The sequence below is a fragment of the Neovison vison genome, chromosome 3 (genome assembly GCF_020171115.1).
Source record: "Neovison vison isolate M4711 chromosome 3, ASM_NN_V1, whole genome shotgun sequence".
Taxonomy (NCBI): domain Eukaryota; kingdom Metazoa; phylum Chordata; class Mammalia; order Carnivora; family Mustelidae; genus Neogale; species Neogale vison.
Window position 1 is genome coordinate 214371958 of NC_058093.1, and position 22972 is coordinate 214394929.

Consider the following 22972-nt stretch of genomic DNA (forward strand, 5'->3'; position numbering starts at 1 on the left):
CTGCAGACCAGGATGACTGAGAAGATGGACAGGGCAGGAGCCAGGGACCAAGGCCCATGACCCAGTCCCTGAGGGCTAAATGCCAGCAAGGATGTCAGGGGATTTGCACAGCAGGGCAATCAGCTAGGAGGGATCTATAGTGAAGAGACATGGAGCTCCGTACCTTGTCTGAGCCTGCTCAGCAATTTCCGCCCGCCTGGGAAGGCATAAGACATGGCAGTATCTGCTGCAGCAGGAGGGTAGGAAGAATGTGTGTGTTGGTGGGGGAGGTGCACGCCTGGGTGGCTCAGTCGGTTAAGTGTCTGCCTTCAGCTCAGGTCATGATCCCAGGGTCCTGGGATGGAGCCCCACATCCAGCTCCCTGCTCGGCAGGAAGCCTGCTTCTCCCTCTCCCAATCCCCCTGCTTCTGTTCCCTCTCTCTCTGTGTCTCTCTCTGTCAAATAATAAATAAAATCTTTAAAAAAAAAAAAAAAAATGTGTTAGCGGGCAAAGGGTGGCCTAAACCCCACAGGTGATCCCAACAGCAAACTCCTGACCTGGGGCAAGATGGGGGTGGGATGGGGGGTGGAGAGCTGCCTGGGGGCACAGACAGAAGCCTAGCAGCAGCAGCATGTTCCAGGAAGGGGAGTCAGGAGGAAAGGAGTCTCATTTTTTTTTTTTTTTTTTAGATTTTATTTATTTATTTGTCAGAGAGAGAGCGAGTGAGAGCGAGCACAGGCAGACAGAGGCAGAGGGAGAAGCAGGCTCCCTGCCGAGCAAGGAGCCCGATGTGGGACTCGATCCCAGGATGCTGGGATCATGACCCGAGCCGAAGGCAGCTGCTCAACCAACCGAGCCACCCAGGGTAGGGAAAGGAGTCTCATTAAAGGCTGTGCCAAGGAGGGCGTGATGGGGGCGTCCAGGTGGCTCACTCGGTTTAAGCGTCTGACTGACCCGCTCAGATCATGATCTTCAGGTCCTGGGATACAGAGCCTGCATTGGGAGCCCGTGCTCAGCAGGGAGTCTGCTTCTCCCTCTGCCCCTCCCCCCACCGCCCTGTTTTCTCGAGCTCTCTCGAATGAATAAATAAAATCCTAAAAAAATAAAAAAATAAAACCAAGGGGCGCCTGGGTGGCTCAGTGGGTTAAAGCCTCCGCCTTTGGCTCAGGTCATGATCCTAGGGTCCTGGGATCGAGCCCCACATCGGGCTCTCTGCTCCACGGGGAGCCTGCTTCCTCCTCTCTCTCTGCCTGCCTCTCTTCCTGCTTGTGATCTCTGTCTGTCAAATAAATAAATAAAATCTTTAAAAAAAAATAAAAATAAAAATAAAAAACCAAAAACCCAAAGGCATGATTTACAGAACAAAGAACCTTCCTCACTTGTTGAGTGTGTCCCATTCTCTTCTTGTCAGCAGCCCCCCAAGCCCTATACACTGACAGGAGAGACCTGAGGGGTGTTGTCTGGGGAAACCATGTCACCCTGGAAAAGGCTGCAGGCGCTGGCCCGAAAAGCCTCCTCCAGACGCCACAGTTCCTGTCCGAGGCACATAAGATAGTAAGCTCCCTGTCCCCAGGAAGGTACAAGCCTCGCCCACCAGAGATACTGACTTTATATCTCTCTCTCTCTCTCTCTCTCTCACATACACACACACACACACACACACACACACACACGCACGCACTGAATCTAGGCTGAGTGGAATAGCTTCCTGGTGGAAATCTCAGAGGAAGCCTGAAGTTTCTCTATTAATCCTCCAACCTAGCTTGACGACTGTGTCCCCACAACCTCCGAGCTCCAAGGGTGAAACTGGGGCACAACCCCAGACCCATTCACAAACAGTTCATGCAAAATCAGCTGGCCCCAGGTGGTGGTGGGGGCCGCCTGGACCAGCACGTGGGCCCAGAACCCACACTGGAGTCATCCCCACCCCCACACCCCCCCACCCCCAGACCCCAGACCTGAGAACATATAGCTCTCCCTGGCTTCCTGAGACCCGCCCACATCCCTCGAGGGGAAGCTTACCACACTGCCCAAGGCCGAGGTAGAGATCTGTCTCCCTCACAACCCACCCTGGTGGCATAAGGTTGAGAATTAGAAAAAGCTCCTTCCCCAGTGCATGATAGCCATCAAAACGGATACCTGTCAAAACAGCTATACACATCCGCAATGACCAGGTGGTGGGCGCCCCCTAGAGTTGTGCAATGACCCCTTGCACAACTGAACCTGCCCCACAACCCCTCACGGTCACAAACCAGAGCCCGGGGGAGGGCCAAGCGTGGCTGGAGGACCCAGCTCCCATCACAGCTCCCTCTCTCCAGATCTTCCTGGGCCTCAGTTTCTCGGTGCTGCATTCCTCCCTCTTAATTCCAAAAGTCCACTTCCGGGGTGTTGTGCCTTCTTCAAAGGCTTCCTTAGAGAAGTCCAGCAGCTCCACACAGCCCTCCTCTACCCACCCCACACCTGTGGCACAGTGAGCCACAAAGCCTGGACAGGCAGCCTCAAGCCCTCTTACCAGACAAAAAAGCAGAGGCCTCTAGCCTAGAGCCAGTCAGACAAAGACCTGTGCAACCTCTTTGCAGGATCCACTCACACCAGCCTCAACCCCTTCACCCTGAAGTTCAGCTCACCCCCATTACTCAGGTGCATAAGCTGAGGCTAGAGAGGTAGAGGCCAGCACATGGCAGAGCTGGAAATGGAACCCACGCTTCCAGATGCTTCCGGGAGGCCCTAACCCTGAGCTACCCCAACCTACAATGTCCAGTAGCTCAGAAAGGACAAGCTGTCCTTTGGGTCCCAGAGCCCTGAGACACCCTCAGAAGCCCCTAGCTCCAGGCTCACCTGGCTCCAGGGCTGGTCCTCCTGCTGCTCTCCAGCATGGAGAGGAGAGGGAGTCCTGGGTGCCCAGCTGTTACCCAGCTCCTCCCCTCCCTCTCCCTGCTGGCTTGGGTGGGGGGAGGCTTTAAAGGCACAGGAACCTTTCCAGGTGGGAACTGGGCTGGCTCCCAGTCCTGTCCCTGGGGCTGTGTGACCTGGGTCAGCTGCTGGCTTCTTTGAGTCCAGTAAGGTCCCTAACACTGAATGAGAGACCTGAGCTTGGGAGGCCTCAGTGGGGCTGAATGAGACCAGGATTCAGGCAGAGGCAGGTCAGGCCAAAGGTCCCCTGGAAGGAGGTGGGCTCCCCACAACTTACGCTGTCTGGACAGGGGTCACACATTGTTGGGGTGCGAACAGATACCTGCACCACTGGGGCTGGGAGTGCAAGCATCTGAGGCTCCAGCAAATTGAGGAGCCTAAGATTCTCCCCCTGACTCTGTAGTAGGACATGCTCCTCCGGACATGCTCTCCCCTGATCTTCGGGGCTGCAGGTGGAGTGTCTAGGGGCTGTCACTCCAAACACCCTGGTCACTTGGACTGAAGGGAGTCACACGACCCAGGGGAGCCTTTCCTCATCCCTTAAATTTGTGGGGTGGTGAGCAGGAAGGCTGATGGAAGACTCCGGATAAGGGTGGGAGATGGTGTTGTCTGCTTAGGCCCCTATCAGCTCTGGCCCATCAAATAAAATAGGGTGGGTGCCTCCACAGGACTGGCAGGCCCAAGACTACCTGTGTCTCTGAGACCCACTTATGGCTTGCTGCCCGCCAGACTGGCCACCACTAGCACCACTGGGGCGTAAACTCCTCCTTTCATTCATTCTCTCATCTAAGCCTTGTCTGTCCAGATGCTTTTCTCAAGGAGCCCCCAGCAGGATTGGAGATAGGCTTAGCATGGTCAGCTAGAGAGGAGGAGGCCCCCGGGGCCCTGGAGGAGAGGCAGATACCATGACGGGGGCCTTAGGAATCCGGCAGAGCTGGGATCGGGTTGGGTAGGACATGCCCGATGGAGGAAACCTGAAGCCTGGCACTGGAGGCAAGTCTGGGAGTACCGAGGGCACAAGGGAAACTCTTGACCTCCCTGGGCCCTTCCTGAGCCCTGAGGTGTCAATGCTAATAAGGGAAGTGGCTGAGCTCAGACCCTGAAGGCCAGGCCAATGGGTCTGGACTTTGAGAGGCCCAGAAGGCTGGTGAATGTATCACCTGGGCTGGGTAACCCATTAACCCCAGCTCACTCATTAAGACCCTGGTGGATGACCAGAGGATAATGGCTGTGGGAAGAAGGGAGTGTGGAAGGCTGTGGACTGCTGAGATGGGCTCTCCATGTCCTTGTTCCTTGAAGAGTTTCTTGGGCGAGACTGGCCTCCAGCCAGGGATGACTGCCAAGGCAGCGTGAGGGGTGCCACCCCACCATCCTGACGCCTTTTGTCTCCTAATCACCCCTACTTGTGCAGGCATCAGCAGCCTAGCATGCCCTATGGCCCTTGGTCAGACAGAAGGGCCCCGGGGCCTGGACACCTGGTCCATCTCCTCTGAGAAATGAGGAACGAAGGTGGCCTCCAAGGGCCCTTTCTGTTCTGACGGTCTTGGGTTTGCCCCAGCTCTGTGTCTGCGAAAACAAGGCATTGGTGGGGCAAGAAGGGTGCTCAAGGGAAACCACAACCTTGGAGGGAAAGAAACTTACTCAAGGCTGCAAGGTAGGACAATAAGTGACCCATAGAAAGGGGAACGCCCTGTAAACCACTTCCTGAAAGTAGAACCTCACTGCAGCTTCTGCCGCGCCCCACCCTGCTGTCAGGTCCTGGGAGGGGCTGGGCCTGAGCCTCAGGAAGTGCCAGGTGGGTCTCAGGCCCTGGTTGGGCCACCCCTGGTAGGTAGAGACACCACCTCCCAAAATGCAGTCAGGAGCCTCACCGTGCGTGAGCCTGAGCCAGGAGGGAGGTCCAGGCCCTCCAGAACTGCTGGGACAGGATCTCAGGGCCCACTGGGAGCCAGGAAACCTGATGTCACCCCAGACCTTTAGTGTCCCCTGGTATCCACACCAAGGAGATATTTGGTAAACTGGCCGAACAGGAGTGACTTTGATGCCCAACATCACAGCATCTTAGTCAACTTTAAGATCACAGAGTCTTAAATGTTTGGTCCATGGTATCCTATCTCCAACACCCAGAAAGGTTAGCTTGCATACCTTCCCTGACGGGGACCTCAGTATCTTTAAAGATGGCAAGACTGTGATTGGTCGGCAAGCTCTTCCCAAGGTCAAGCCCCAGTTTGCCTTCTTGGAAGGCTTCTGCGGTTGTGAGAGTCAGCATGCTGTAGGTGGGCCTGACCTCACTTCCTGCCCACTGAAGCCACAAGCAGAAGACCAGGGGCCAGCCCGGACCCTGTTGCCACCCGGCCACAGCCTCTCACAGCCACGAAGACCACACGGACGGGATGGAAGGAAGACAGTTCAGTAAAGAGGCTGGTGATGCCCAGTGGTAGCCAGGAGGCAGAGCCCCTAGAGCCTGGCTGACACCCCCTGCCCCCATCGGCATATTCACCATTTCAACACCTACCTTTGATGTAGGGATGTAGGCTGGAGCCCTGCCAGTGGGCCTCCGCAGATGTCAGCACGTTAATACGTGGGAATGTCTGGCGGCTCGGCCAGTCTGGCACCTGGTAAGCTAAGCCCAGAGGCAGGAGAGCAGCACAGCCAAGGGCATGCGCTCTCGGGTCCCCAGGTTCAAAGGCAACCCTGCCACCTAAGGCCCAGGGTCTCTTCTTGCCCTCAGTTTTCTGTCTGGGGAGCAGAAATCATTAAAATAATTGGGGGCGCCTAGGTGGTTCAGTCAGTTAAGTGTCTGCCTTTGGCTCAGGTTGTGATCCTGGGATCCCAGGATCGAGCCCCACCATAGCCCGACTCCCTGCTCAGAGGGGTGTCTGCTTCTCCCTCTCCCTCTGCTCCTCCCTGCTCATACCTCCACTGTTCATGCTCGCTGGCTCTTTCTCTCTCTCTCTCCAATAAATAAATAAAATCTTTGAAAAAATAAAGTAAAATAATTGTTGGGTGGCTTAGCGCCCCCTACCTGCATGGTTCCCACGCCCAGGCCTGCAGTCCCCTTGCCTGATGAACCAACGGCTCAGGCTCAGAGTCCAAAAGTGCCCCCTCCTCCCGGCTGCCCTGCCCTCTCCGCCCACGGCACCCCGTGCAGGTAGCATTTATCGTATCACCTCGTAATTATCTGTGGGTCTGGGAGTTCCAATGGGTGGAGGAGCAAGGCTGAGCCTCTCCCACCCCAGCCCCCATCCCAGCCCCCATCCCAGGGCTGGGCTTGATCTGGTCCTGGAGAGGCATCATGGGGAGTCATTGACTGGAGCCTCTCCAGCCCCCACCCCAGACCCTCCGCCAGGGGTAGGTGGACCCGTGTTACTCCTAATCCCAAAACCACCCAACACTTTCCTTGCACGCCTTGTTGGCCCTCTGCATCCCTTGCCCCCACCCCCGCCACCTCATTCCTCGGCCTCCTGCATCACTTCAAGCTGAACTCAGTTACTCTCTGAGTCTTGCTTGCAACATTTTGCGGTCTGCTGTTTCAGATGCCTCAGGTCAGTATGCTTGCCTAAACCTGAGCTAAGGAACAACACTCCCCATACCTCCCCCCAGCCAGCCTAGCCTCAGGACCCATCCCCAACCTCACTGGAGTGGTCCAGCAGCCTTCCATCTTCCCTCCAGGCCACTCCCGACCCCAGGCCCTCTCCCCTGGTAACTCCTCCTCCGGGTCCACAGCCACAGTTTCCCTGCCATAGCCCCTGCTGAGCCTGCTTATCTGAGCACGTCCTCTCTCCCTAAAAAAACGCTTCAAAGCCTCCTTTGCCCTCTAGATAAATTCCCGCTTTGCTAGGGCCCCACCCCTTCCTCTGGGAGGTTCATCCCAGCCTCTCTGTTGGGACTTCAAGCTGGTGCTCTTCCTTCAGACCCCAGGCTCAATGCAACTGTAAGGGCCTATTTAGCCAGAGCAGCTCCATCCTGACCCTGCCTGCCCCCCGCCCCAGGGAACTTACTTAAAAACAAGTCCTGGAAACCAGTCCCAAGTAACAAAGTCCAAATACAAGGGTGGGTCAGGCCAGGTGGAGGTATCCAATCGGTGGGGGGCACATACTGTCTCCCTAGCTACTAAGGAGTATGGGCCCCACCCTTTGGGTGCCCTTTGGGCGCCAATTCTGACCAAGGTGATAGGGTAGTTCAAATATCTACTACAGGGTAAATTCTAATTCAATTGGTCACTTCTGTGTGACCTAGCAGGACTGTGCAGCTTTCTCTGTGTTACAATCTCATTGGTCACCTGTGCGTGGCCAGGCCCAACCACATGGCCTTTGCCCTTAAAAGCTAGTCTGTAAAGACAAGAGGGGTCGCCTCTTTGCAAGAGACGGCCCTGGCTGCTCAGTTTGATTCTCGATCCTTGGCGTGAAATAAAGCTTTGCTTGATCTTCGCTTTGTATCAGTTTCGCTTCTTTGACCATGGACCCAACACAACCTCCTGCGGAAGTCCTCCCCCTTCCTCCGGGAATCCTCCCCTACCTCCTGGTCAGGTGACTTCCTCAACTCCTGTAAGGGCCCCCAACGCAGCTCCCCACCCCTGTGGGGTAGCTGTTAGTTTGACTTCCTGTATCTTAGGCTCCTCAGTATCCACAGGGCCCAATGGTCGTCACTGAGTGGGCCAATAAAGGCTGTGGGGCGGCTGGGCGGACTCAGTACAAAGCCATAGAAAATCAATCTGTGAAAACACCACTGTGTGCTGGACTCTTTCTTTGTTGTGGCTAATCCTACAATAAAATGTCGGACAGGCATCCTATTTTCCCTGTGTTACAGGTGAGGAAACTTAAGTTTGTGGAAGCTACCACAGTGAACAGAACAGCATCCCCCCAAATTCATTACCATCTGGGAGGTCTGAATGTGACCTTGTCTAGAAATAGTCTTTGAGGTGTCGTTAGCGTGGGCCCTAAATAAGATAACCAGTGTTCTTGTAAGAATAGGGCGCCTGGGTGGTTCATTTGGTTAAGTGGCAAGCCCCACGATGGGTGTAGAGATTATTAGATGGGTGTAGAGATTACTTAAAAAAGTGGGGGGTGCGCCTGGGTGGTTCAGTGGGTTAAAGCCTCTGCCTTTGGCTCGGGTCATGATCTCAGGGTCCTGAGATCGAGCCCCGCATCGGGCTCTCTGCTCAGCAGGGAGTCTGCTTCCCTTCCTCTCTCTCTGCCTACTTGTGATCTCTGTCTGTCAAATAAACAAACAAAATCTTAAAAAAAAAAAAAAGGGAGGGGGCCGGCACCTGGGTGGCTCAGTGGGTTAAGCATCTGCCTTCGGCTCAGGTCATGACCCTGGGGTCCTGGGATTGAGCCCCATGTCAGGCTCCCTAAGCAGGGAGCCTGCTTCTCCCTCTCCTAATATGGGAAACAAAGGCAGAAGAAAAATTATTACATTTCCTTACAACCTGTAGCCCATTGACAAGTCCTTGAAACAGGCAGAGTGACATTCCTCTAGGGACTCAACTGCCTCAATGTTTTTTTTTTGTTTGTTTGTTTGTTTTAAAGATTTTATTTATTTATTTGAGAGAGAGAGACAGTGAGAGAGAGCATGAGCGAGGAGAAGGTCAGAGAGCGAAGCAGACTCCCCATGGAGCTGGGAGCCCGATGTGGGACTCGATCCCGGGACTCCAGGATCACGCCCTGAGCCGAAGGCAGTCGTCCAACCAACTGAGCCACCCAGGCGTCCCTACTGCCTCAATGTTAATACTTCGCTAAGGGCAAAAAGCAGTCCTACCCTCACCACCCCCCAACCCCACCACCAGGATCCTATAAGTCTACTTTAAGGCACAAAAGTTCTTTTCAAAAATTCCTTTAGCTCTAAACCTCCCAAGATATGTTTTGGCAATCATCCCCGAAGCATATGGCCCACGGATACACTTCTGAAGGGTCTATGGGTCTATTCGAACTAAGGTCAATAAATGATCTTTTCCCATCAATAGCCAGCCCCCCTCAAGGTCCTAGAAACCTTGCTTCCAAAATTCCTTAAAGACTTAGACTCCCCCTAACCCCCTCCCAACTTGAAAGTCTGTAATGGGCCACTCCTCATGACCCCAGTACAGCTCTTTCTACCCACAGGTCCTATCCTTGTGTTTTAATAACACCACCTTTTAGCACCAAAGATGTCTCAAGAATTTGTTTCTTGGCCGTTGGCTCTGAACCCTAACATCATCTTTCCTTTTTTTTAAAGATGTATTTATTTATTTATTTATTTGTTTATAAAAGATTTTTATTTATTTATTTGATAGACGGAGAGAGATCACAAGTAGGCAGAGAGGCAGGCAGAGAGAGAGGGAGAAGCAGGCTCCCCGCTGAGCAGAGAGCCCGATGTGGGGCTCGATGTGGGGCTTGATCCCAGGACCCTGAGATCATGACCTGAGCTGAAGGCAGAGGCTTAAACCACTGAGCCACCCAGGCGCCCCATTTTTTTTAATTTATTTGACAGATCACAAGTAGGCAGAGAGGCAGGCAGAGAGAGGAGGAAGAGGCAGGCTCCCTGCTGAGCAGAGAGCCTGATGTGAGGCTTGATCCCAGGATCCTGGGATCATGACCTGAGCCGAAGGCAGAGGCTTTAACCACTGAGCCACCCAGGCGCCCCTAACATCGTCTTTCTTACATCATCTCCCTCTGACCCTCCACCCTGCTCCTTTCTGCTCATGCTTGGGTAGCCCTCTCTCTCAAATGAGTAAATAAAATCTTTAAAAAAAGAGGGGGGGCATATGAAGAGGGGCACCTGGGTGGCGCAGGTGGTTAAGCATCCAAGTCCTGGTTTTAGCTGGGTGGTGAGCTCCAGATCGTGGGATCAGGCCAGCTGGGCGCTGGGCTCTGGAGAGTCTGCTTGAGACTCTCTCTCCCTCTCCCTCTGTGTCTCCCTCCTCTCTCTCTCTCTCACTCTCTCTCAAATAAATAAATAAAATGTTTTTTAAAAAAAAGAGAGAGAGAGAGAGAGAGGGGCACCTGGGTGGCTCAGTTGGTTGAACGACTGCCTTCGGCTCAGGTCATGATCCTGGAGTCCTGGGATCAAGTCCCACATCGGACTCCCTGCTCAACAGGGAGTCTGCTTCTCCTGCTGACCTTTCTCTACTCATGCTTTCTCTCTCTCATTCTCTCTCTCTCTCAAATAAGTAAATAAAATCTTAAAAAAAAATAAAATAAAATAAGAGAGAGATTTATTTATTTATTTATTTGAGAGAGAGAGAACAAGCAGGGGGAGCAGGAGAGGGAGAAGCAGGATCCCCACTGAGCAGGGAGCCTGATTCAGGGTTCAATCCCAGGACCCTGGGATCATGACCTTAGCCAAAGGCAGCTAAGCTGAAGGAGCTTAACTGACTGAGCCACCCAGTCGACCCTAAATGAATAAATCTTAAAAGATAAATAAATAAGGAAGTCCATTTTAGGAGAGACATACAGGCACAGGTAAGATAACAGGTGACAACAGAGTCCCAGGCGGCAGTGATGGAGATGGACACCAAGGAATGCCAAGGATGCCAGTCACTGCCAGAAGCTAGGAAAAAGCAAAGGAAGATTCTTCCCTAGAGCCCTCAGGGGCACTGCAGCCCCTGCCAACCCCTTGATTTCCGACTCCTAGTCTCCAGAACTGTGAGGGAATATGTTTGTTGCTTTAGTTCCAATATGCTTTTGTTCCAAAAGCCACAGAAAACTAGGAACAGCCATCTACTTTGCCTATGTTTGTATACCCTAAAAAGGACAGGTACAGAGGATTCTGATCAGCCCTGAGCCTCTACCTTTGTCCCCCTCCCTCCACCAGGGGGATCCCTGACCCCAAAAGGCTTACAACACATCCCTATAGAGCCAGCTCCAAGAGAAACTGTTTCCATCGAGGGTTTGTCTGCTTCTTTCTTCCTAGTGAGTTCCCAAACCATCCTTCATCCTTCTTTGGCATTGCTGCCAGAAGGCTTGTTGTCACCTGGCTACTTGCTGAGGTACCATAAACTGCTCTCCCGCTGAGCAGATGGAGGAGAGGCCCAAAGCCTGAGACAGGTCCGGTTCCAGCCACATCCCTTCTCCCCTTCTGCTGGATCATCCGGACCATGGCTCGCTGTTACTCTAGCTGGGCCACCACGTGGAGGGGGGCAAGGGTGTGGGAAGCCAAAGATGTGACTGGTGGGCTCCTTGTCTCCACGCAGGCCCCACTTGGGGCCCAGGATGCCCCCAGGAAGGCCTGGGGTCCGGCTGTGTCCCTCCCATCTGAGTGTCTGGCTCCCCAACTGCACGCCTCACTGGTTGCCCCAGGGATCTCCATATCAGTCCCAGCGGCTGGGAGGGTGATCAGAGCACACACCCACCCCCCACCCCTGACCCACCCACCCAATGGGGTCTCCACAAACAGAGACCTACTGAGTAAGGCAATTCCAGGGAGAGAGGCCTTTACTTAAATATACATGGAGACTAGTAAGGGGAGATGCTGCCCCCCCCCCCCACCTGAGGGCACAGCTCTGTCTCGGGGGCCTCCTGCCCAAATCAGTTTCGTCCAGAAACACTCCCTAAGAGCCAACTCAACCTAACCACCCCCAAAGGAGGCAGAAGGAGGCCCATCCAGGGATCCAGGCCCAGACGCCACCTCCCTCTTTTTCTGGGAAAATGTCCTCCAGGAATCTCTCAGCCAAGAACACAGAGAGTGGGGTGGGACCTCAGAGGTGGGGCTGGGGGCAGTTCTCTGCTTTCCACGGGACTCCAACTCTGAGCACCCCCGCCTGCCACTGGCTGGGTTGCCCCCTCCCTCCCCACACCCCCACACCCCCACCTCAGCTTTCTCATGTTTGAGGGGACAATGTCCAGGCCTGGCTCGGCCTCTGGAAGGATGTGGTCAGGATTTGGGAGACATCCCAGCTCTGGGTCCAGCCCTGAGGATGTAGAGGAAAGGGAGGGGTTTCTTACCAGGCTGCCAGCTCTGGACCGGGGTCTCAGAGGTCCCTGGGGCAAGTGGCTGCTGCTTAAGTCTCTGGTCCCGTCAACACCACGTCAGGTCAGCAACAGCGCCTGGGCCCTGGAGGAAGGCAGGCCAAGCAGGCATGCAGGTTTGCCAGGAAGGAAACCTGTGGTGCCAAGGTGGCCCCAGGACAATGCTGACTACAGAGTGGGGTAGTGGAGGCTGCTGGGTCCAGCTGGCAGATGGCAGGGGAGAAGGGGGCCCAGGATAGAAAGCTCCCAGGAGCATTCCCAACAGGGGTATCCAAACAAGCAACAAAAGGGGTCGGGGTTCAGTGGACGGTCAAGTGACAAGGACACTAAGCTGTCCTCTGTCTTGTACCAGGGGCTCAGCCCCGGGGAACCACAGAACCTGGCACCTTGTCCCCAAACACACTCCTGGACGGCAATACTTAACCCAAAAGAGGAACTGAGTTTGCTCTCACTTACCATGTGCCCTCAGATGGCCACCCCTCACTCCCCACATACCCTGTCTGTGCTCACCCCTCCTGCACCTGTCCTCTTGGGCTGGACACACCCTCTTTGCTGTGGGATTTGGGGGTCTGGAGCCCCAAATGTCCCCTACCCAGGGAATGTAAGGACCCAGAATTGGGGGGCCAGCAGGGGAGAGTAGGGCCCAAGAAGGCCCTTAGAGCTGGGTAGGTCCCTAGCTCAAACATGATCCCTGGAGGAGCCAGGACACCCCTCCTTACACTGCCTCCGCACCCCTGTGAAGCGGAAGCCTGGGGCAGGTGCAACTGACCCGCAGCCAGCCCGCCCTTGGGGTTAACCAGCACTCTTCATTCTTCCAGTCTCCCAGGCCTGGGTCACAGGAAGCCTGCATCACCTAGCCTACCCAGGGTTGCCCCCAGCCAGGCAGGGAGGGGTAGTAAATATTTGTCAAGCAGGAGCATCTATGCTGGTGGACAGGTCAGTTACTACAATCGCCCACTGCCAGGGAAATTCCTGAAGGCAGGTGATGGCACTGCCTAAGGCTGGCAACGGAATCCCGCCCTGACTCCGAGTCCAGTGCTCTTTGCACCACCCAAGCGACTATTCCACATTCAGCACGGAGGCCATGGCCAAGCTCCACTTCGTCCGGCCCCGGCTCAGCGCCTCCCCCAACCGCTCCGGGCTCTGGCGGCATAGCTCCGGCGCCCATTCCAGCGCGGGCCCTAGCGAGACCTCCCGAACCGAGTGTTTGGGAGCTCTGGGGCGGGGGCGCCCAGCAGGAAGGCCCCCTCCCTTCCACTGCTGCGGCCCCGCCCGGGCGCGCACCACCAGATCCCGAGCTCCCCACCCGCTGCAGCCCCGGCCGGGGCGGGGCGGGGCCGGGGGCGGTGCGCAGACGGCTGGGACTCCCTCCAGCTCCGCGCCGGCAGCTCCGCGGCCATGGGGGCGCGGCTGGGCCGGCGGACCAGACCCGAGGCGGGCTCAGAAGCCGGGGCAGCGGCGGGGTGCGGGCCCGCGCCCTTTGAGCGCCGGGTGCGCTGGCTCCGCGAGATCCAGTCCATGCTCCGTGAGCGGCGGCCCGAGCGCGCCCGGCAGCTACTGCGCCTCCTGCGCCAGGCGAGAGAAGGAGCGGGCCGACCCGGGGCTGGAGGCCGGGGAGGGGCCAGGAGCCGCGGGCTGCGGGCCTGGAAGGGGCCGGGAGGTGCTGCGTAGCTGGCCCGGGGCGCGGGAGACAGGGCTGGCCCCAGACTGCGTGCGCGGGCTGGGAGGGTTCCGAAGGGAAGGGTGCGACCGGCTGAAGGGTCTTGTCTGGGCGAGAGGGCGAGGCACGGAAAGCAATGAGCTGGGGTGGAGGCCGGCGCGGCTGTGCGGGTGGGCTGGGGGCTGTGAGTGTGGAGACGGGGATCGTGACTGCAGTCCACCTCTCCGGGGTTGGAGAGGTCAGTTGTGTGTGTTGAGGGAGCCCCAAGCCTGGAGCTAAGAACCCAGATTCAGGCCTTGGCAGGAGAAGAGTAGGGCTGGGAGGAGCGGCAAGGGAGTGGAGGGAGGGGGACGACGTCTTGTACTGAGGGGCAAGGGGAAGAGGACAGCTCCTGGCTCCTCCAGGGTGAAGGGAGGCACTCACTGCACAACACCCTGGAGAGAGGACCCCAGAAAGTGACAGCCCAGCTGGTCAGCCGGTGTCACCTCGCCGTGACATTACGGCAGCGATAACTCACACCACCCGTCTTCCTGATAGGCAGATCACGCCCATTGAGTACATAAACCGGCATCTGTACATCACAACAGCACATCTGGACTTGGGTGGGGGTGGGGGAGTGCACCTCTGGTCGCACACACACCAGGTACCTGAGCCAGCCTGGGGTGCCCTAGGAGACATGGGTTCTGGTCCCAGCATCAACATTGGGCAAGCCACTTTCCTCTCTGGCCATGTCCCCACCCTCCACAGCAGCTGCTGCCCCAACATGCCCCATCCTGGAATCTGAAATGAGCCATGCAGGTGTTTGGCCTGCAGGTTGATGATTAGAGAAGGGAAACTGAGGCTTGGAGAACAGTGGCAAGCCTATGGCCACCAAGAAAATTAGGGGGCAGCTGAGGCCGGAGCCCAAACTCCAGTCTCCCAGCCCCACCCCCTGATGCACTGAGTTTCCTTTATCTAGACTCACTGGGCTGGAAAGGTGGGGCTGGCCCTTTAAGAGGAGCTGTCCAGACCACAGAAGGCTGGCTGTGCAACTGGGGCCCTGTATGGGTCAGCTTGGGCTCACCAGCTAGCCCTCTCTTCTAGATCCTCCCTAGCTGGCATTTGTAGCTTGAATGGTGTTTAAAATGCAAACAGCAAAGCAGCACCCAACCAGCTAGACCATCCAGAGGTACAGATCTTTGTCGGTATCTGGAGCCCAAGGTGCCAGCAGGACATTTTTTTTAAAGCCGGGAAACCAGCCATGTTGCCCCCTCATGTCTCAGAGGTCAGGCTTCCCATCCAGAGAAGGGGCTGTCCAGCCCCACAAACCGTGGGGACTCTGCAGTTATGGTCCTTGGGCCTTCCCACCTGGCCTATCTTCCTGTGCACAGGGGGCTTATGCACAGAGGGTCTCACTCTCTGGCTTGGGGAGGACCCAGGGGTCTGGAGGCCCTTTCTGGCTGCACCTGTCCCATCAGCTTGTCAGAATATACTCTAAAAGGGTGTTCAGTGCCAGACCAGGCTTATGGGAGGTCTGAAGGACTGAAGGCAGGGAGGCCAGGTCAGGCCAGAGGCCCAGTGGTGATGTCTCTGTGAGGGGTAGGAGACATGGAGGGGGCTGGGGAGGGTGGGAAGGCCAGGCTGCGCCTGAGTCTCTAGTGTTATACGAGAGCATTTGGTCTCCACCAAAGGGGTTAAGGGTCAAGCTTAGGCATGTGTTTCCTGGAACTGGCTCTGGCAGCCCAAGGGTTGGAAGTAGGTGGCTGCTGGGAGGCAACAGGCCCTGGAGGAGGCTGTTAGGGAGAAAGGCCTGAAACTCCTTGAGCAGTAGGGAGGGAGAGCTGGGCAGAGAAGGGTAAGGGAAGAGTGCAGGGTGGTTCTGGGCTCCTGCCTGAGTGCTGGGATGGTGGGGATGGTGATGCCCTTCATTGAGCTGGGGCACAGGAGGCAAGGCCAGCTTCAAGGCAGGAGGTGAACACGCCCAGTCCGAGCTGCCTTTTGGACATCTGAACAGAGAGAGAGGTCCGTCCCCCACAAAGGGCCCTGCACTTGTCAGCAAACAGATTACCGCCAGCACTCGGAGAGCTTGGGAATCGGTGGAAGAGAGGCAGAGGGTCCGGAAGGAATGCTGGAGGGAGCGGCACTGGGGGGTTATCAGAGAAGCCCCCAAAGAACCCTCCAGATAAGCCCAACTCCAGAGGTGGCAGGTGTCACAGTACCATGTTTCCCCTCCAGGGAAAACAGTCTAAGGGTTTTAGAACCTCCTTAGCACCTCCCTGAAGGGCCCGATGCACTGACACTTTCCTCTTCCAAGAGGTCCCCACTGTCCCTGGATAGCAGACCCACTGCCGCCTGGGAAGAGACTCCAGCAAGCATCAAGGAGGGAGCCTGAGAGAGGGGAACAGATGTGAGGGGCTGGCTTGGATGGGGGCCTGGAGAAGGGAGAGCCTGACTCCGCTCACTCAACTCTCCTCACCACTCACAGGACCTGGGCCTCGAGGGGACCCTCCTCACCGACATCCTCTACAGGAATGTGGCCTTCCTCAATCTGGTGGACCCCATCTCCCATGACCTGCTTGTGAACCTGTCCCGGGACCTGCAGTGCCCCAAAACGGTGAGGCCTGTAGACACGGACCTCAGACTGGGCAACGCAGCTAACAGGGACCAGGAGCGCCCAGGGTAGGGGCTAGGAGCCTCGTCCTCATCTGGCTTGCTTCAAGGCCTTAAGTCGGTTAATGTCCCTCACTGGGACCTAAGGCCAGGTTCAGTGTACTAGGAACACACGTGAGCTGTACTTTCCTACTCTCCAAAAGTCATATGTTGGGTAGACCTGCTTCCTGGGCTCCAGGACCTGGGACCCAGACAGAACACCACACAGGGACACTAGGACATAGAATGTTCTGACAAATCTGCTGATGGAAACAAACTCCCAGCTTCTGAGCTCCTGGGGCCAGAAGAGAGCCAACTTAGGCTGGAACCGCTGTCCTCATATCCCCGTCCTGTATGGATACACCTGGGGCCTCCATTCCCCTTCTCCCAAACCACCACATCTGCTCCAAACCCCGCTCTGGGGGCACCTGGCAACATCCTTCCCATGAGCATCCTTCCCATGCTGTGCCCCTGACACAGCCACCACCCCTCAGTCACAGTGAGTCTCTGTGTGAAACAAGGGTGCCCGCTATGGGCGCAGCCAGCTCCAGACCCCTGCATCTATACGCAGTGGTCCCCAGGGGTTCTGAGGCTAGCCAAGAGCCACACGGCGACGCGCAGGGCTTGCTGCTACTGTGCGTGCGCACTATTGACAGAGGAACGGGATAAAGAATATGCTGGATGGCGGGGTGTGCTCAGTGCCAGCTTCACGGAAAGCAGAACATCCCTGTTTGTCCTCCGAGCTAGGTCTCTACGAGGGCCCACCTTGGCCCGGGAGAGATCCAAGTGGTGGTACCGTAACCATGAACCCTCCCAGCCCTGGCAGCCCAGACCCAGGCCCCACAGGCAGGCTTGCAGAGTGAGAGGAAGAAGAACATGCTGACCTGGCTGGTTCCCATTCCCTGAGGGTGGCGTCAGTGGAGCAGGGCTCCCTGGAGGGGCCCAGGCCTGCCTCCCCTGGTGGCGAGTCCCCCGGGGAGTGCTGAGGGTGGGCAGGGAGCCGGCTGATAGCCCGAGACACTGGCCTTGGGCCTGAGGACAGGGAACAAGGGCCCATTGTCTCGGCTTCCTCCCGCCGGGCACTGCGGGCCTCAGACCAGCCTGTCCAGTTACCAGCGGGCAGCGTCCCCTGGCTCTGAGCCAGGCTACAGCCAGGGTGGGGGGTGGGCAGGGGAGGCTAGTGGGCAGCTCAGTGATCCATGATGAGTCATGTGCTGGGGCACACACTTGGATCCCCAAGGCCCATGAGGGGGGAGGGATGGGGCTCAGCCTCACCCTGACAACACTGCCCCCCGACAGGACTATGAGCTCTGGAAGTCCTCAGATAAGATCTGCCGCCAGCTCATCTACCACCTCACCCCTCACTCCAAGCGGCAGCGAGGGTCCAGCCTGCCCCGGAGGAAGACTCAGAGCTGGTAAGGGGAGCCTAGCCACAGCCCTACCTTGTGGCCCCTTAGGGTCCCTTTCTAGGCCAACATGGCGAGGCAGTTCAGCAGGCAGCTGGGCCCTGAGCCCGTCCCCAGTGAGCCCCTCACCCTTGTCTGCATCGAAGCTCTGGAATGTTTCCCAAGTCTAGCTGCAACCCTCTGTGTGACTTGCCTCCTGCCGTTCACTTGCCCCTTAATCCCTGGCCTGTCACAGGGCCTGGCCCCGACCCCAGGGCCAAGGTGACCTCAGCAGACATCCGCTGGATCCTCTCAACAGGCTGTGAGGGGGACAGATTCTGGCTCATGATACCAATTTCGCAGGAAAGGAAACGGAGGTTGGGAGAGGCAAGGTGGCTTGCCCAAGACCACCCCTGACCCTGATTTTCCTACAGCTCCTTGAAAAGCCTTTGCCAGGCTGCCTGAAGTGAAGGCTTCCATAGCCATCCTGAGAGCTTGCTCTGCTGTGGGTCCCCCTCCCAGTCACTCCATCACAGCTCCATGGCCAGATGCAGCCTAAGGACTGGCTGCAGACACCCAGGTCCAGGGACCCAGAACCGCAGCCCCAGTGCTCTCCCTTGCTTGCTTCCTCATCCTTCGAGCCTGATGGCTCATGACGAGCCCAGAGCCCATGGGGTTATTCCCTGTCATGCTGAGTGAGGGCACTGGAGTTGGTCCCGCTGCCTCCCTGCATAGTAGGCCATATTCACATGACAAGAGAGACCCAGAGGGGGTTCCGGGAGTGGTGTGGGACTCTTCTCAGTCTCTAAACTTCCTTTCCAGCTTAGAACACGGTGGCCCTTCACCTACCAACACCTCCTCTCTTGCTACTCTGGACCTGTCCTCTAGTCCCCAAAGCCGGGGGGAATAGCCTGATAGCCTGTCACCCTCATAGGAACATCTCTCTTTACCCACAAAGGATTGACCTTGGAGGAGGTGTGGGAAAAAAGGTGTGGGCTCCGGAGTCAGAGCCCCTCATTTTGAAGACTTGGCTTCCCTCTTAGTGATATGTGACCATGGAAGAGTCCCATCACCTCTCTGAGCGTCATTCGCCCCTCTGAAGAATGGGATCATCGTTCTTACTCTAGATATAACAGATGTGGCGACCCAGGCACGAAGTAGGTTTTTGTAATAATAACGGATTAGGGAAGCTTAACATCTGGATGTTTATTCCTCACAACAGCCAGGTCCCCTTTTCACCAAAGGAGAAACTGAGGCTCAGAGAGATTCCAAGAATTGCCCATGGCCACCCATGTAGGAAGTAGCTGTTGAACCCCAGTGTGGCCTGACTGCAGGGCCCAGTCCCCCTACCACCTGGTGGGCTGCCCCGACGGGTCACTCTCTGCAGCCAGTGGGAACTTGCCTGGGCCGTGGACCCTTGCTTAATCCATCCTTGCCTGCCACCTTCCCACAGCCTCAAGAGCAGTCTCCAGATGACTCAGCTGGCGGGAGAGACCGTGAACCTCTCAGGGATCCCACTCACCGCACGGGATGTGCAACACATTACCCGCTACCTGCGAAGCCAGGGAGCCGGGCTTACGGTGCTGGACTTGAGCTTCACGGGGCTGAGCGATGAGCTCTTGCGCCTGCTGCTGCCCAGCCTCTGGTCACTGCCCCACCTCACCCAGCTCCTGCTCAACGGCAACAGGCTGACCAGGGCCACTGCGCGCGAGCTCACCGAGGCCATCAAGGACTCTGCCAAGTTCCCCGCGCTGGCCTGGGTGGACCTGGGCAACAACGTGGACGTGGCCTCCTTGCCCCAGCCCCTGCTGGTCGGCCTGCGCCGGCGGCTCAGCCAGCGCACCTCACTCCCCACCATCTACGAGGGCCTGGACCTTGAGCCCGAGGGTGGCGTGGCTGGGGCCAGCTCTGCTGCCTCCACCTGGGGTTCTGCAGCCACTGGGCCAGGGTCTGAGCCCCAGGCCTGCTGCACGAGGTGACCCACCACCCACCTCCCACCAGAGGGCCAATGCTCCCAGGCACGGGGGATGGGGGCGATGGAGACCCTCCAGGCCTCCAGGGATCCAGCGTACATGCTCAGCCTGGGATGGAGTGTCAGGCTTCCCTCAGCAGGGAGCACCCAGCACCTGCTGGGCCCATCCTGCAGTAAATGGTGATGCCCTCCTCCGCCTCAGCCTTTCTGCACCGTGGACCTCGGGGCCACTTAGTGCCAGCCCTGCTTTTGGAGTTGGGAGAAGGGGTGGCCAAAGAGTCACCTGAAAGAGAGGGACCCAGCACACACTGACTTCCTCCAGGTGCTCCCTGAGCAGGTGTGGGGTCGGGTCCATCTGTGGGCTGGGGAGTTAGAGGAGGCCACCAAGGACCTGACCATCACATCTGTGTGGGGCCCAGAGAGGAGCAAATGGGGAGGCCACTGAGGGGCAAAGCTCAGAATAGAGCCCCACAGTAATCTTGTGCCTGAGCCCAAGACCCCCGGGGCTGGGGACAAGACTGCACTGAGAGGAGGCAAGGTTCATCTCCCGCAGGTTGAGTGCTGCCCACCACCCCTAGTACCAACCCCCAAGGCTCCCTGTACCTAGTGGGTAACTCTGTGGGGTTAGAAGATACCCAGAGACAAAGAGTTTGTGTGTTCCCTCCAGGGCCTGAAGGCCCATGTGCACCGTCCTTCCCTCGGGTGGACCCCAAGAAAGAACGCAGGAGGTGGAGGTGGGCCCAACTAGGAGCAAGAGATTGGGGGTGGAGTGTTCCTAGGGTTGCCCCAGGGGTAGCTGTTCCCAGCAGGGGCTATCTTCCCTCTCCCCAAGGACCATCAGAGCAGGCTCCAGATCAGAGCCTAAAGCCATGGTTGCCCCACCCCGCCCCCAGTGTTGTGTGGAGGGCTGGAGTACAGCCCAGCTAGGAGTTGGGCAGGGCAAAGACAAGGAAGAAATTTAAAGAGGTCCTGGGGAAAACTGAGTCCCAGAGTGGGGAAGCCAGCAGCCCAAATCTCCCATGCAGAGCCAGGTCAGGTCTGGGGCAATGGGGATCCTCACAGATGAGGAGAGACCTGATGGGGGAAGAGAAGGCCCCCAGGCCAAAGAGAAGGTGGGGCTTCTCCCTGGGCCTGCATACCCAGGCCCACCAACTGACCTTCTTCCACAGTTGCGCCCATGGCGGGACCATGAGTCAGCATGGATTCCAGGTCGGCCAGATCTACAACAGCCTCTTGGGCCAGAAATGAGATGGCCAAGAAGGGTGAGGACGGCATGGTGCTGGGTCCTAGGACCAGGCAAGACGTGGCGAAGAAGAAAGCACCCTCTCTGTTGCTACCCGCCCACACCCCAAGGACAGGCTCCTGCCAGCCTGGCTGCTTTTGGAGGAACCCCTCTCTGGAAGTGTTGGGAAGAGTGTGAAAACACCAGGTTCAGCCCAACTCTGCTTCTGACTTGCTGTTGGGACCTGGCCAGGGCCTCCTCTCTCCCGGCCTTGGGGCTCTCCTTTTCCCCTCTGTGTTAAATAGGGCTGGCTCTCCGTAGTCCCTTCCAGCTCTCAGCCCTCCATCCTGGGGGCCAGGCCCTCTCAGTCCTCCTTGTTTTAAAGACATGGGCCTGCCCATTAGCTTGGGAGCCACAGAAGTGTCTCTGGTGCCCTCACTCCAGAACAAGGGGCTCAGGCTCCCCAGAGCAAGGCAAAGAGGAATGGGAGATGAAAGGGGCCAGCGGAGAGGAGAAAGATGGAGAAGCCAGCTTTGTACTGGGCAGGCTGATAAGTCCGTCACAGGCAAGCAGCCGTGTTCTCCTGCGATTCCTTGCTGGAGAGACGCCAAGCTCTCCAGCAAGGAATTGCTCCCCCCGCCGCCCTCCTGCTCCCCTTGCTCCCTGCCCACCATTGGCCCCAGTCCAGCCCACAAACCTGCAACGTCGCTGCTGGGAGAGACTCCTACCAGAATGGTGTGACGACCTGAGCAGGGTGTCACCGGGCGAGCTCTGGGAGAATTCAGGCGGCGGCAGCTGGTCTCAATCTCCCCGCCTCTCAGACGGAGGCACGCGATGCAATAGCTGAGCTCCAGCATAAACCAGCTCAAGAGAAGAGGGTTGGCCTTGTTGCCAGGCAGGTGTCCACAGCCCCTTCATGGGCCCTGCCGTCAGGACCTCACGGTCACCGGCTATACTACAGGCAGGGACACTCCAGGAGGAGGGGGCTTGTGCCATGAAGGTTGGTGGGCAGAGAGCCGCCGCCAGGTGGGCTCCAGCCTGAGTTCCAGACCCAAGAGGCCGCAGATGGGCCTGCCCCAGGCCCAGTCTTGGAGGCAGTTGGGCTCTGCTGGCCACAGCCCTGTCACCCACGGTGGTGTCCTCTTGGGGCCTGTTCCTTCATCTTGGGAACTAGGTGAACCAAGCCCCCGCCCCCCTTATCCTGCTGGAGAGAGCATGACAAGGTCTGGAAAGTGCCTGCTGCGTGGGGGAAGGGAGGCACAGGGCAGGCCCTCTTCAGCGTCACCGGGGCCTCTACCCTGGGCTCCCTGGCTGGGAATGGCAGGGGCCCAGACCCTCAGGACTAGGCAGAGCTGAAGCCCTTTATTTAGAGAGAGCACTCCTGTAGCCTTTCCGTGGGCCAGGTACTGTTCTGATGGCTTCACATTCCTTGAATTCTCTTCACACTTACAGGTAAGGAGCTGACACATGGAGAGGTTAAGTGATCCATCCAAGGTAAAGAGCTAGAAACTGGAGGAGCCGGGGTGTGAGCCAGGAGGCCCGCCTTGTCTGTGATGCTAACGCCTGCCTGATGCTGCCTGTCCCACAGCTATCCAAGGGGCTGAGGATTTGACACAGGAGACCACAGGGTTTGATGGCAGGTGTCCTGTAGTGGGAGAGACCTTCAGCCGCACTCCCCCTAGCACAAGACCAATCAGGAGCGCCCTGAGCCTGTTTCTTTGCATGCAAAACGGGTGGAGAAGGGAGCGGTGAGGACACAGGCTTTGCCCTTCTCCAGGATTGAAAGGGACAGATGGGGAGTGGGTTCCGAAGTACTCAACGGGCTGAATGAAGCCTAGCCCTGTACTCGGGGGCGGGGGTGGGGGGTGGCATGCAGGATCGGCTCCCGCTTCTGACAGTCTGCCTGGGACAACTGTAGGTGCCTTCCCCTCCCTGGGCATCAGCCTCCTCAAGTCTAAACCTGCCTTGCCCGGATGTTCAGAGCATCAAAGGGAGACCTGTAGGAAAGACACCTCTGCTCCACAGGACCTCTGCGACCAACACTTGGGAACTTCTTTTCTGTCCCGGAAGGGAGAATAGTTGAGCCCAGATAAGGTGCATCTGATAGGAGTTTACAGCAAATGTTAGCCTCTGCTGAGTCTTCATCTTAAAAATCCAAAATCTTGGGCGCCTGTGTGGCTCAGTGGGCTAAGCCACTGCGTTCGGCTCGGGTCATGATCTCAGGGTCCTGGGATCAAGTCCCGCATTGGGCTCTCTGCTCAGCGGGG

General features: G+C 57.3%; 1 protein-coding gene across 1 annotated transcript; it reads left to right on the forward strand.

Annotated features, from left to right (window-relative positions):
* The first annotated feature begins 12922 nt into the window (after positions 1 to 12922).
* On the forward strand, positions 12923 to 19766 carry LRRC75B (leucine rich repeat containing 75B). The gene is given in 5 exon segments (XM_044241077.1): positions 12923 to 13159; positions 13162 to 13413; positions 15963 to 16091; positions 17426 to 17541; positions 18965 to 19766. Coding segments are annotated over 5 exon segments (1260 nt in total). The 3' UTR covers positions 19491 to 19766.
* Positions 19767 to 22972: the final 3206 nt, after the last annotated feature.